This window comes from Lissotriton vulgaris, chromosome 3_1, assembly GCF_964263255.1.
Source record: "Lissotriton vulgaris chromosome 3_1, aLisVul1.2, whole genome shotgun sequence".
Classification (NCBI taxonomy): Eukaryota; Metazoa; Chordata; class Amphibia; order Caudata; family Salamandridae; genus Lissotriton; species Lissotriton vulgaris.
Window position 1 is genome coordinate 1,815,837,704 of NC_141689.1, and position 15,750 is coordinate 1,815,853,453.

Sequence of the window (15,750 nt, forward strand, 5' to 3'; positions counted from 1 at the left end):
CATCAACACCCGACATCGCCATAGCCATCCCGGACGCTTACAAAATCATCCGAAAAGACCGCACCAACCAAACAGGAGGAGGCATCGCCATCGTCCATAAGAACACCATCAGAATCACGACCAGCTTCGACGATAACCTTGCAACCGCCGAACACCTCCACTTCCAGATCCACACCGACCCCAGGACCACACTTAGAGGCACCCTCATCTACAGGCCACCAGGAACCCGTAAACAATTCAGCGAAGACATCACTGAGTTCATCAGCCCACACGCCCTCGCCTCCGAGAACTACATTCTACTGGGAGACCTCAACTTCCACCTGGAAAAGAAAAACGACAGCAACACCACCACCCTTCTGGACAACCTGGCCAATCTCGGACTCAAACAACTTGTCGACACCCCCACCCATATAGCCGGACATACGCTCGACCCAATCTTCACCTCCAGCAAACACATCTCCTTCGATCACACCACAGCTCTCCATTGGACGGACCATAGTTGTGTTCACTTCAAAAACTACCTCGACCCACAACCCCCCACAACCTTTTCCTCGAAGAAACTGGAACAAAATCACCACCGACCAACTCCTCACATCGCTCAACCAAAACCCACCCGCCCTCTCATCGGACCCAAACCGAGCTGCCACCAACCTCAAACAATGGATCACTCACAGCGTGAAAGAATTAGCACCCTTGAAAAACCACCAAACCAAACAGGGTAGCCTGGATAGCTTGACTCCAGTGGTGTGGAGAGCCTGGGACTCACGTCTGAGTATACCCAGCACACTCTGGGTGAAAATTGCAAGTCCAGTCCGAACTACCCTTGGATGCTTGATTCCGGTCTGGGAAAGACATGGCTTGGTAGTTCGGACTGGACTGTTCCCATGAGGCACAGGGTCAGAGCTGATTTGCATATAGTCAGTGTCTAACCCAGGGTGGTGTGGAGTGCAAAGAAACGATGGATTTAGGCCCAGATCCTTGTACTGGGGTGAATGTATGACATTGTTCTACATTCTGTCCATCAACTGTGTGTTTTTTGCAATTTTCACCCAGAGTGTGCAAGGTATACTCAGACGTGAGTCCCAGGCTCTCCACACCACTGGAGTCAAGCTATCCAGGCTGATGAAGGCTGATAGCCAGAAACCGGTCCTTGGATGCTTGATTCAGGTCTGGGAAAGACATGGCTTGGTAGTTCGGACTGAACTGTTCCCATGAGGCACAGGGTCAGAGCTGATTTGCATATAGCCAGTGTCTAACCCAGGGTGGTGTGGAGTGCAAAAAAACGATGGATTTAGGCCCAGATCCTTGTACTGGGGTGAATGTATGACATTGTTCTACATTCTGACCATCAACTGTGTGTTTTTTGCAATTTTCACCCCGAGTGTGCTGGGTATACTCAGACGTGAGTCCCAGGCTCTCCACACCACTGGAGTCAAGCTATCCAGGCTGATGAAGGCTGATAGCCAGAAACCGGTCCTTGGATGCTTGATTCCGGTCTGGGAAAGACATGGCTCGGTAGTTCGGACTGGACTGTTCCCATGAGGCACAGGGTCAGAGCTGATTTGCATATAGCCAGTGTCTAACCCAGGGTGGTGTGGAGTGCAAAAAAAACGATGGATTTAGGCCCAGATCCTTGTACTGGGGTGAATGTATGACATTGTTCTACATTCTGTCCATCAACTGTGTGTTTTTTGCAATTTTCACCCCGAGTGTGCTGGGTATACTCAGACGTGAGTCCCAGGGTCTCCACACCACTGGAGTCAAGCTATCCAGGCTGATGAAGGCTGATAGCCAGAAACCGGTCCTTGGATGCTTGATTCCGGTCTGGGAAAGACATGGCTTGGTAGTTCGGACTGGACTGTTCCCATGAGGCACAGGGTTAGAGCTGATTTGCATATAGCCAGTGTCTAACCCAGGGTGGTGTGGAGTGCAAAAAAACGATGGATTTATGCCCAGATCCTTGTACTGGGGTGAATGTATGACATTGTTCTACATTCTGTCCATCAACTGTGTGTTTTTTGCAATTTTCACCCCGAGTGTGCTGGGTATACTCAGACGTGAGTCCCAGACTCTCCACACCACTGGAGTCAAGCTATCCAGGCTGATGAAGGCTGATAGCCAGAAACCGGTCCTTGGATGCTTGATTCCGGTCTGGGAAAGACATGGCTTGGTAGTTCGGACTGGACTGTTCCCATGAGGCACAGGGTCAGAGCTGATTTGCATATAGCCAGTGTCTAACCCAGGGTGGTGTGGAGTGCAAACAAACGATGGATTTAGGCCCAGATCCTTGTACTGGGGTGAATGTATGACATTGTTCTACATTTTGTCCATCAACTGTGTGTTTTTTGCAATTTCCACTCCGAAAAAAGGCATACAGATATCCTAAGGTGGATTCATCCATGCAGAACATGAAATCAGTCCTCAAAGCTGGCCTCCTATCTGCCTAATAGGGCTGGCATCTCTCAATCTCCAGGGGCTGATATTCCACTGAAGACAGAACACCAAGCAAACCTTAACATTGCAGGTCTCTTCTCACCTGTATATAATATACAAGCAGGCCCACACTCCAACTGCAGACGAATTATGAGAAATACACAGACAAATGCAGTGTGTAAAACAGAAGGAACAAGCCCAAAAGAGACACATACAAAAATTAATCGGAATGGATCAGTTACTTTTACATAGTTAATGGGGTGGTCCTTAGGGCATAATAGAAAGATAGGAAGAAAGCTTTTATAGGGGTAATTGATTGAGATGCAGTGCATTCACATTGCATTTAATAAGTAAAGGAACAAAGTAAGTGGAGGAGGAGGTAATGAAACTGGTAAGCAACCAGGTTATACCCTTAATTCACGCTTCCTTTTATGATGCTGAAATTATTTGGCATGATGAAGCATAACTTGCATGTCATGTTCTTTTACATAGTTGCAATGACAAATTTCAGGTCTCAGCAAAACAGTAAGCAGCCTACCTGAATCCTGTAGACTTTGGAAGTAAGGACAAAAGGTGAAAAGGAGACTCGACTTGTCCCTAGCTCTTTTCCTACTGCACTGGGGCTATTGTATTCTAACACTGAGCGCCTGGGGGTTCCCATCTTTTCACATCGCATATACCTGTATCATCGTTGAATAATACTACACCATTTATCTTATCTAAGGTGGTCATCACAAGAACCATATATTCAATTAAGTAAAACCTGTTATAATTTATTGGATTTAGAAAAACAAAACTTGTAACCTGAACAACAAAAGTGAAATATGAATAAACAAGTCATTCATTAAAATAAAATAAAGTACAAGATTTTACAAACGATTTATTACAAGCTGCCAAACAGAATATTAAGCAGAATAGAAAGTACTAATAAAACATTGGTACGGCTAGAAAAGTCCTTCCTTCCCAGTGATAACTCATTATTAAAAACACAATGAGAACTCGATTACCAAAAAACATTCTTAAACATACAAAAACTCCAAAAACACCAACTCAAAATGACAATTAATAGATTTGCTAATTAATACTAATATTATTTTAGTGTCACAGGATGAAGCAGAGGCCATAGAAAGTATAGAAATTGGAGAAGAGTCATCTACTTCACTAGACCATAATAGTCTTTCTCTAGCACACACTGTGGAAATGGGAGACACCTGCGATATTTCCAGCAAGAAACAATCTTGAAAGACTCTAGTTACAAGAATGTTACAAGACAAAGAAATCGGTGTTCATTGTCTCACAAAATTCAGACCCTGACCAAATTGGGAAAAGATCAGAAACTTGAGCCAGATATTAACATTCCTTTATCCCTGATAAAAATTACTGCAGAGATACATATTATCTCCTCTAACATGAGTCTCTTCAAATGAATTTCTGATACTGATTAAGAATAGCCAGATATTAACATTCCTTTATCCCTAATAAATACTACTGCAGAAATAAATATTATCTCTTCTAACATGAGTCTCTTCGAAGGAAATTTTGAAACTGATTCCATCTATGGCGTGAATAGATAGAAGGTTTGGAAGATTGTATAGAGCAGTGGTTCTCAAACTTTTTTGACCCGTGGCAAGCTCCGGCTCAAATTAACCACTGTTCGCATCAAATAATTTGCTATATCCACCATGTACTACACAGGTAATGCGCAACTGACAAGACTACCACCAGCTCTGATGGAAATTTGAAAAACTGACTTTCGGAAGCTATTATGTGGATGAATAAAAATGTCCTGAAGTGCAACGCTGGTAAAATGGAAATTTTACATTTTGAGAAGCACAACCAATTCTGTATCTCGGATTGGTGGCCAGACAATCATGATAGCCACCCACCTAAGGTGGTGAAGAACTTGGGAGGTACGTTTGATAATGATTTGTCTTTTTACCCTCATGTAAATACTGTGTCAGGGGTATGTTTTTCTGTGATACATTCTCTAAAGAAGTGTGTTCGCTAACTTTCTAACTTTTTCAGCTAGGAAGTTGGTTGTTCATGCCCGGATCACCTCAAGGTTTGACTAGTGCAATAGCCTCCTCTTGGGACTGCCTAAATATTTGATCCAGAAGCTACAAGTGGTATAAAATGCTGTACCAAGATTAATAATTCAACTTCCTTGGCAAAGTTGCAGCACAAACATTTTGCGGGAGCTCCATTGGTTACCAATTGATAAACTGATTATTTTTAAAGTTTTAACTATTGTGGACATGGCCTATTATCAAATTGGTCCCAAATTCCTCCCAGATCGTTTTGTTCACTACCGGTCGCCGAGAATGTTGAGATCTGCCTGTAATAATTTTTAAGCTGTCCCGAAATTCAGATTACAAACTAGGGGGTCTATATCTGTTCTTGAGGAAAAGGCATAGGACAATCTTCTGCTTGCTCTAAACTAAGCTGCTGACCGTCCTACTTTTCAGAAAGCATCTGAAAACATGGCTGTTCACTCAAACGTAAGTGATTATTTTCTAGAGGGACAGGTTTCTTTCTATTGTTTCAGTGTTGTTAGGGCTGAGATGCCTCTTGAGGTGGTTGTTGTGCTTTACAAATGCCAAGTTCATTTATACATTTATTCATACTCTACAAGATTGAAGTAGACAATACCAACTCTCCATCAATCAATTCTACACTTATAACAACTAATCATCAACCAGCCTAAAGTGAGATAGTGAAAAAGGACTTTACTGCTATTAAAATCAAAATAAATTACTCTAAATTAACTCAATAAAACCCAATAGGGATGTCTTAAATAATATAGCAGGCAGCTTTGCAGCCTTAGCCTAAACACTTTCTATTTTCACAGATCCCAACTAGAGTGATGGATAACTGATGCCGGTCCAGTTTTTTTTTTTTAAAGCAATTTGTTATTTTCAACTCAAATAGATTTTTACAGTGTTAAGTTCTTTCTAAGAACTAAAGGAAATTAATTCCTCAAATCGACAAAATGCATGTTTCCTAAAAATTAACAAATCTAGTTGGGAAAAACCAGAACAACTTGATCAATACAACCTACAGTGCATACCATTTGGGCACACAGAGGGCCTGTTGTAATGGGGGATTGTTGTAATTCAAATTGAAAAATCTAAATACTCAGGTATAAAAACTGATTTTCAGACAACTCAAATGTAACATCAAGGACAAATCCAAACTTTTAAGGTCCCATATCATATACCAAACATATTAACTTTAGAATTACCACCAACAAATTCTTGTTAGCTCATTCGTTTGTAACCATGCAAGTGGAAACTGAACAAACAAACACCATAATAAAGCCGAATATTATATGCTATTCCAAGTAAATTTGAAAATATTGGCAACCAAAGATATGAATTCCACATTTTCTCCTATAACACTGTGGGGGTAGACAGACAGATAAAGCTCAACGAAACAAATTTATTCTGTTTTTTCAAGGAATATCAAGTAATTTGTATCTAATAATCATGGAAAACTTCTCCTTTTTACTTACCTAATTTTACAACTCATGAAATTTAGGCAATTAAAAACTCATTGGGCTGACCAAGTGGAGGACTGTTGACCCTAATCAGCAACAGTCTCAAAACTAAGAGTGATATCATCAAATTTAAATCAAATTACATGTTAATAGTTTTAATAAGTCAACACGATAAAACCAAAATCCTGATTGAAAAATATCTATTTTAGCTGTACCTACTAAAGGACAAACATAAATATTACTACATTTTAGTAGAATTAGACATGATCTCTGAAAAATACAGCAAGTTATTGATCATTATAACCAATCTTTTTTTTTACTCCGGTTTTCGGTCATTCAGTGGCAGACTAGCAACCTATCGACCAGCAAACGCCACATTTAAGGAATCAACCTCACAAGCCTCGATTGATTATTCCATTACACATTACACAAATGTCAATAAATGTAAAGATTTTGACATCATTAACTGGAAGGAGAGTGATCATGATCTGCAAAAGATATTGTTTTACCTCACCTATGATCAGTTCAACACTCTCAAAACCTTAACTAATGATCAAATCACTGTAATAAGATCCAAAAGCAGTAAATGGAATGGAGAACTCAAGGTCAAAGCCTCAAACTGAGAATGTATTATCATTAGTCTTAACAATTGAAACAACAGATGAAGTAACTCATGGAAATTGGCTTCTACATTGGGAATAGTTTATTAAATCAATTCTGAACGTTCTACCTGGGGAATCCCCCATGGAAAATTGTCCAGTTACTAAAACATTATGTATCTGGGGCAAATCAATAACAAACGCAAAAATAATCTACCATAAAAATCTCTGATCCACCTTCAAAAAACCCTGTTCATGCAAATGTGATATACAAATTGAATACCTAAAGAACCAGTTGAGGTATAAAATAACCAACATACAAAGGAATCATCAAGAAAATTCTTGGGTGCAACTAATGGAGGCAAATACAACAAACATTGATAAAGCATTTTAGATTTTGATTGGAAACAGAACCAAGATCAGCTGAAAACAAGGTCCAAAAAATAACTGGTTATTTGATTTTGGAGGCTAACTTTTTGCAAAAGATTTGCTAAATATTCTTACTATAGGGCAAATGAACAGAATGTGATACCATAACCTCAAACTGGCTTCCGATCACGTTGCTAATATATTGCTAATCTTCTTTGACTCTTCTCACAAAAAACAATAAAGAATAAATATTTTATGTCTGTTTTGTAGACTACCCTACAGCGTTTGACAAAATAAATCATAAGCGCTTCAAATGTGAAATAGACTGTTCTCGCCTGCACTTTCTGATGGAGCTACATTCATAAAGTTGGTTAAAAATAAGACTAACAATTAGGAACATTTTAACACCCAAGACGTCAACCCAAAATGGTCAGAAACAGGGTTGCATTTTAGCACCATTCCTATTTTCACTGTACCACCCTGCCACCTAGGCTGGAAACTCGAGGGACTCCGACGATCTGGATATTCTTGCACAAACTTCAAAAGGCTTACAATATTAACTAACCCAATTAAACAAGTAAAATTTTGCTAATGGGTTATAAATTATTTTAAACTATTTAAAAACCAAGATAATACTCTTGAGAGGAATAGCAAACTAACATCATGGAACTTAGGTAATGCACCAATAGAAATTGTCAAACAGTACAGCTATCTGGGATTGCTAACTGACAAAAAACTATTTTGGACCAGTCACATTATCATCAGAAAAGAAAAATCTACCATCACAACCAAATCGGTAATGAGGTTTGCAAAACGATACAGGCAGGAATTGGCTTATCATTAAAAGCATTAAGGATGAAAATTACACCTTTGCCACTCTATGCTTCCCTTTTATTAAATATGAATAACCCAGTCGAATTGCAAAAAAATGTACATGAAAAAAATCAAGTGACGTTCAAACCTTCTAACATCTACTCCGTATTGCGCATTAAAATTGGAATTTAACTTAAATACTCTATTCCTATCTCACATTGCAAAAACAATACATTACTTTTGCGATTGTGCCATAGCAGAATCGTCAACTTGATAACATCTATTTTTCAAAGAACTAAAACTTGGGATTCAACTTAACATCCATAGATAAAGTAATTAAAGAATTCAAGCTACTGTTAACACAAATACAAGGTAAAATGGGGCGCACTATACAGAAAGACCTTCTACCAAAAACCTTCTTTAAAAGCAGCAAAGAAAATTCCTTTGATTCTTTGATGAAGTACAGACAGAACGATTTGGAGAATTAATCTTACTTTTCAGTAAATCAAGAATACATTGAATCATATGTATAAGGCACAATAAAAAAGAAATACTTAAGATTCAGACTACTTTATATACCAATATGTGAGTCAAAGGAAAATGGAATCCAAAACTCAAAGGAAAGAGCTCTTGATGTCTGTGTGGTTATAAAGTAGAAAGAAATGAGCATCAGAACAATCAGGGAGTCCCTTTAGCTATTGTTGTACAACAAAATCCCATATTTTTATTGACAAATTAATTAACTTTCTGGACTTAGCTTATTGCATGCTGGAAAAAGGTGATTAGACTAACCTAACAGCTTTAACATTATATAAAAATTGATATTGTTTAAACAAACGTATGTAATTGACTGGCTTGAACATTTTGAAGCATAAACAAGGCCTTTTCCCTGCACCAGTCAGCATGAAATGAGTAAAAAAGTTGGAAAAAGTACTATACAGTAAAAACATAAACATATATACACATATTTGGTAGTTTTTATCAATGGTTTTCAAGTTCATCAACTAATTGTCAATGCCATTGCCTGTGTTATGTGTATTGGCTGAGTGGATTGTCCTGGGGTAACTAGGACTTCCATTCATTTTGTGGAAAAGCTCTAACCTGCTTGGTCACTTAATGGTCTCCTAACTCATATACACCTTTGCAGTTTCCAGACCATCAGCGAAACTATTTTTTAGTAGTAAGAGACAATCTTTTAATCACCCCAATCAGAACAGAAAGAGATGAGTGTAATATTGTGGCAAAGAATGGATTGACAGAAGGAGAGAGAGAGAAAAAAGAAGGGAGTGGGTTGGTTTTAAATGTATTGCCAGAGCAGTTTTTGGTTCACTGTCCTGCTGCTTTTCCTCAGAAGTCAATGACAGGGAATAGGCCAGTATGCAAGGGAGCTCATATATCACAAAGTCTTGTAGGTTTGCTTTTGTTGGGCACATGCATCAGACCTATTTCTGAAGAGTAAAGGAAAGAGGATATCTGAGGACCTCTGACAAAGTCAGAATCCTTCAAGTAGTTTCCCAGCCAGCAAACACCCCTAAATGCATTACAACAGCAATGTAATCCAAACATGTTTGAGGGTTTAGAAATAGAAAGGCATCGACCCCTTGTTCTGTCATTTTATTGAGGATCAGAAGTGGAATTTCTCTAAGGGAATCTGTTTTCCCTATGCAGAAAAAACGTTTAAAAAATACAATACAATTGTGCTCTTCCGTCTAGCTATAAACTTGGAGGACTGTCTATTGGCAGATAATTTTGCCAGGTGTAGCAGAAGTGAGGAAGGCTAACACCTGGAAAGTATGCATTAACCCCTTCGATGCTGGTGACAAAGCCAGCTCATCATGGGTGTTACCTGCGCTGCGCGCATGACGAGCTGGCTTTGTCACATAAGGCTCTTTTTTGAAATTTCAGCGCACAGCGGGAAAACCCCAAAGCGCTCATGTAGTTAAAAAAGGAGTGTCCTGACAGCAAATTGAAGCTACCAGGCCTTCAAAATAAAACAAAAATAATCTATGTAGAAAAAATATAAAACAATTGTGAAAAAATAACTAAGTGCCCCAATGAGTCTTGAAAGCAGGACCATAGTACAAAGTAATCCAACTCACAAAAGCAAACAATTCTATAGGGGGTGAGTTAAACCTAGTGATGAAATAAACCTTGGGACCTCATCACTCTTCAGGAACAAAATAATCCCCAATGCACTGGTCCTAAGGTTACCTTGAAAGGTGATCCTCAATGACCCATGCCTGGCAAAAGATTGTTGGATGAGCAGTGTAGCTTTTATCAGTTATTTCTGTGGTTGCCCCCTTATAGAACTTTCATCTTTTTAAATGGTTTGTCAATCCAGGCTCAATTCTTTCAGACAGAGCTAGCAAAAGCCAATGATTAATTTTGTGAGAGTTTAAAAGGTTCTGGCCTGCATGAGGTGGACGTTAGGACACCATCACACTTCTTCACTGAAAAGATCAATAAAATCCGACCCAGCATCTGTATGTAAAGATATTGGTGAATACGTTCAGGCATGAAGGGCTAGTACTCAGGTTAAAGAGAGTACCCTGGCTGAGTATAGATTATTAGAGTCATTGGAAATACCTAAGCAACCACAGACTTTAATATAGACCTACCTAAGCATCAAGGCTGTACTACTATATAAGTAGTGGTGGATTCCTTCTCCAAGATGGGCCATTTTATACCTTTTTTGAAGATTACTTCAGCTTCTCAAATGGTAATAATTGTTCTATCCGAAACCTGGATTGCATGTACTACCCCTGAAGGTGGTCTCAGAGAGAGGAGTGCAATGTATTTCAAAAGTTTGGGCTACGGTATGTTGGTCTAATGGCCAGAGAGAGAGGTTGACCTTGGGAGAATATCTATGCTGCTATGTTAATGCCACAAAGTCTTCAAAGTCTTTTTGGAAGTTTTATAGGTCTACTACTGAGTTTACAAATAATAACTTAAGCCATTCCTCCACTGGATTTAGTTCTCGCTATGCTTCCTATAAGTACCACCTAGGAGCTTGGTTTATGCTACCATCTCCTTACATACACATACCCACTGCTCGGAATCTTCTTTTGAAATTGAATTGTAATTATGTAAATATGAGAGATTTGCCACTAGCATCAGTTGTGCGGTAGGTATGCTGCAAACTGGTCTATGTAACTCATTTGTATCTATTGCCTGTCCTTTCCAATTAGAAATATTGATGAGAGATAATGACCAATACGTACATTTAAGTATCTTTTAGATAAAGGACAACTTGTGGATTCCTCAAATTAGTCCATAATAAAAATATTGAGATACTATCCTTGGTTATTATGCTGGGTTTAAGTGAAACAAAAGAACAACAGAATCATGTGTAATTATTGTACAATCGATAAGAAAATACCCTTCAAAATCTTCCTCAGCATTTTTAGGAAGACTTGAGCATTTTTGAAGATTAATCTGCATTCTTTATGACTTTTAGAAAACATCTTTGCTCTGGAAGTTCATATGAAATGAAGTTTAGGCAGTAACATTTTCCACATTTTGTGCATAAGCCCAGTAGGAGACAACATCAAATATGCCAGGGCAGGACAGTCCTTTAATGTGCTATATAAATCTATATAAAAAGAGGTTTTAGAGTAATTCTCTCGGTAAATAATTATTTGCATAGAGTATTAGAAGATGCTATGTCCTGGATTTGGTACAAACCAGACTTTGATGCAATATGTTGCTATATAACCTACATAAGTAGCTTATGTATGGCAATTAAGGATACATACACATAGTGCATAATCATTTCAGAGAAACTGCTTGAGGAATATATTTTCTGTGACCTGGAAAGTAATTGAGGAATGTCCTAAACCTAAATTACTTCAATGAGGGTTTACCATTACATTTTGGCTACACATTGATTTGAATGCTGGCTCACCAGTGCAGACACAATGAGGTTCAATAGTAGACAAGATGATAAGGAAAACTAAGTTTAATGCATTGGAGTTTGATTAGTAAGGTAAATTAGGCAAATTATTTTTATTGTCGGAAAGTGTTTTAGCTAATATTAAAGGTAATACAATTGGTCCTGAGGAAGTTGTTAAAGAAAATGAGTCCAAACGCATCAACCTTGTAAGGGAAGCCAATGGATTTTTCCTCAAAAACTTTCGGATTGACTTTGAGCAATGAAAAATCTAATTGATGATTTGTTTGCCATTAGTTCAATATATCTCGTATTTAGAGCAAATGACACACAGCAAAATGTTGTCTGTGGTGTGCTTTTAAATTATTTGAAGTCTGCAAGGCCAGTACAAAAGAAAGTATATATTCTAGGTACTGATTGTCTAATGAATTTAGCATATTTTTCTGTTATGTGATAAAATAAATATGATAATGGGTCTAACGACTGCATTTTTTAAATTGTATTTTTAACCTTTAAGTAAACATATCTTCAAAGAACTTAGTAAAGAGAAAAAGCATCATTATTTGAACCATTCATATAAACAATGATACACTATTGATCCCTAGTTGAGAACATTATATATATGTGATCTCCTGTTCTCTTGGGACATGGGACATGTTCTCTTGAGACATAGACCTCCTTAGTTTATATGACTTCTCAGACAATTAGAAAGTGGTTGCAGATGGTGCAGCTGGTTCGAAGATGGTGTGAACCAGAAAGTGGAGCCAGTGAAGATTCATTAGGTTGGGGGTGATGTGGTTGTATTTCTTCAGGCCCTTGATAGGCATGCTGTGACCCCCCAGCCTTAAGCAGGGCTTAAGGAATCTGGGAAGCCATGGACCACAGCATTAAAACTCTTCAGATGTGAGAATTCTAGTGTTTGAACAATAGTTCTGGAGTCACTTTCCTGAAAATGCAGATCTTACAATCAAAAAGTGTGCTACATTCAAAGAGCTGACTCAAACAGCATGGTACCAACTCCTCCTAGTGACGTAAGTGAAACCCTTCCTCCCAGGAAATTATTTAAGAACAATAATGTGAGCTCTGATCCTCTCCCACCTTGGTGGAGAAAACGATCTGCTCAGTGGCCATTCCAGGCACCACCAGCTAGGCTTATGGGTGTTGTAAGCGAAACAAAAGCTTAATAATATATCATATTTGTTAACCCCTTCCACGCTGATGACGAGCTGGGCTCGTCATGGCGTAGCCTCCTCGCACGCTGATGACGAGCCCAGCTCGTCACGTAAAGTGCGGTTTTAAAAAACTCAGCACAGGAGCGGAATTGCGCTAGCGCGCATGCGGTTAATATACCTGCAGTAAAAATTAACATCACCAGTAAAATAGCACTAAATCAAAATACACAACACAGAGGTAATGCATTTATAATAAAGTAATAGACCGGGCCTACGTACATAAACGCTGTATATGATCATTAACTGATCGCATAAATGGGAGGAATTCTGAAAACAAAAAACATGCAAAACAACTCAATGCAGTGTTTATAAAAGAGGTTGGATGCTTCAAGCAATGTTTGCGACCTGCAACATTTGAGATCACTATCTGATCGCAAACACTATAAAATGGAAGCCAGCGCTTCTACCACTAAAGCCAGGTTACTTTGTTACAGGTTCACAAACTTTACTATTTACTATCTTATAGATCGCAAGCACCTAACGGAGGTTGAAATTAAGAAAATATAGGCACAAGTACCAGGCCTAGTTCTGGCTGCAACACTTACAACTAGCAAACAAAGGTAGGTTGCTATAATGATGGACTGCACTATTGGAACTGTTAGGAAAAAGGAGATCTAATGTATGTGTTATGGAATGGAATTCAAGTATTAGTTAACTGAAATCTATAGATAGTAACCTATATGAATCCATGTTCTTTGGACATGCCTTTTCTCCATTTTAGGGATAGATCTAAAATGATTTAGGTTTTATCTATGAGGAAATTTGATAAACGAAGGGCATTGGTCAACTTGAACTATGAACATGTGGGCAAGTAAAATGAAGAAATATTTATTCATCAGGAATGAAAATCTTTCAAAATCTTTCACAGTGTCAAATTTAGATAAGTAGCTTAAATATGAGTGGGAAGTAAACAGGTTTCACTAGCCATAATCTTTTCTACAGCCTAAACTGCAACAGTTGTCAATCTGCTGATTTATTGAGATAATGCAGTCTTCCTTCCTACATAAATACACCACCTTTCTCCTTGGCATGTATAGCTATGGCACAATTTGTTTAGTAAAGCACATCAAATGAAATGAAACTGAAAATTGGCCTTACCTTCATGTGTGATTTCAGATTGTCTTTGCGGGCACAACGAAAAGGACAGAGGGGGCACTGGTGACTTTTTAAACCTGTATGGATCACCATATGTCGTTTCCAGTAACTTTTTCTTTTTATAACTAAACCACATATGGGGCACTGGAAAGGCTTTCCTCCTTCGTCTTCTGAGCCTTTAAATAGGAAGAAACACAAAAAACTATTTATGAATGTTATATTTAGGACAATACTACAGGATTTTCCGTTATGTACGCATATATTATGTATACATTTGCTGCCTGTTTTTTTTTAGAATGGGAAGAGCTAAGGATTTACATGTAGCATTTAATGTGGTAGCATTTAATAATATCAAATTATGAAAAAATACATTATTAATCCTGTAAATCTACATCTTTGTACTGTTCCTTCTGTGCCTTGATACCATTTTCAGCTTTACAGTAGACCCTAGCCACGGCCAAACTGTGGCGTCGGTGTTTAATCTCTGTGGCAGGACCACATACTACTGACACAGCCTTGTATTCCATTGCCCTTGTTATGAGTTCAGCAGATTTCGGCGCGGGGATACATGAACGGCCAGGTATACTGATTCTGGCTGGCACTGCCACTCTAAAAACTGCTGACTTCAGCTTTTCTCCCCGGAAAGGAGAATAACCACACGGAGGAGATCCCGTTTAAGGAGTAAGGAAAACCAAATTTTAAAACGATATTTTATATTCAGCACTCTGTGCAGGTGGAAAGTGTCAGGAAAAAGGCCAGTGGGGTTCAGGGTGTTGAGTGGGAACTGGGGTGCAGAGTGGGCGGAGGGAGGGAAGGAAGGTTAATGGAGGCTTGTACTTGCCCTGAGGGATGGGGTTTGGATCACTGTCTCCTCTCCCCATACAGATCTAGGAGTCGGGTGAGGGTAGATTTCTGTACTGCTGGCTGCCCACTGCCCCTTCCTGCCCCATTAGCATCTCTGACGGGGTCTGGTGTCTATGGACCAGAATAAATCCGGATCTGGAGACGCTTGGAATGGCAAGGAGTGTATTTTCAACACAAGTTGAGATTCCTTCGGGCGTAAATTCTGTTGTTTGTAATGAGGGTCTATGTCTTCTGACACCCCAGCAAGCACGGTTCACCGGCAGCACTGGGCATTCACTGTTCACACTCCTACGGCCATATCCTCTGGGGAGCCATCTCTTCTGGGGCACTGCTAGCAGACAGCACAACAAGCAATTATCCTACCACAACAAAGATCGCTTTTTCTACTATACCATAAATATTCTTCTTCCCTGACTACTTTTGATTTCAGATGTCCAGACTATGCACAGGGCATCTGTCAGTCTTAAACAGCATCTAACACAGTTTAATATACAAACATGTACGGACAAAATCAACCATGGAATAATCTACACGGAGGGTAGGTTCAGGTTATTCTGACATTCTAGGCAAGGACAATTTTTTGTGCATCTTGGATCCCTTTTTATTCTGTGCAGTGCCCTTGACTTGCTGCACGGCTTGAGGTGGGAGTACCTCGTCGCCCTCAGCAACAGGTGCCATGGGCAACCGCCTGCCCACATCAGGCCTATGTATAAAAGGTTGTCCGTATATCATTTTCACTTCTCTCAGAATAATGTAAGTGAAATGTACCCTATTCAATGCTAGGTCTGCAGTAAAACTAGTAACAGATATTCATGGCCTGTTAAGCACAATGCAAAATACTACATATTCATCTCTGTAACACTGGTAGTGACTTTTTTTGTTGCAGATCACCCAACAAGATATAACACCTTCTTAAATCCATTTCTATTTTATTGTCTCACCTGCATGTCAGTTAGAATT

General features: G+C 39.0%; 1 protein-coding gene across 2 annotated transcripts in view; it reads right to left on the reverse strand.

The window, feature by feature from the left end:
* Positions 1 to 15,750, reverse strand: part of ZNF827 (zinc finger protein 827) — a 578,049-nt gene that overhangs the window by 310,892 nt on the left and 251,407 nt on the right. For both annotated transcript variants that reach the window (XM_086962262.1, XM_086962263.1), the window contains exon 3: positions 13,930 to 14,102. In XM_086962262.1, the coding sequence (XP_086818388.1) occupies positions 13,930 to 14,102 (173 nt within the window). The remainder of the gene's footprint in view (positions 1 to 13,929; positions 14,103 to 15,750) is intronic.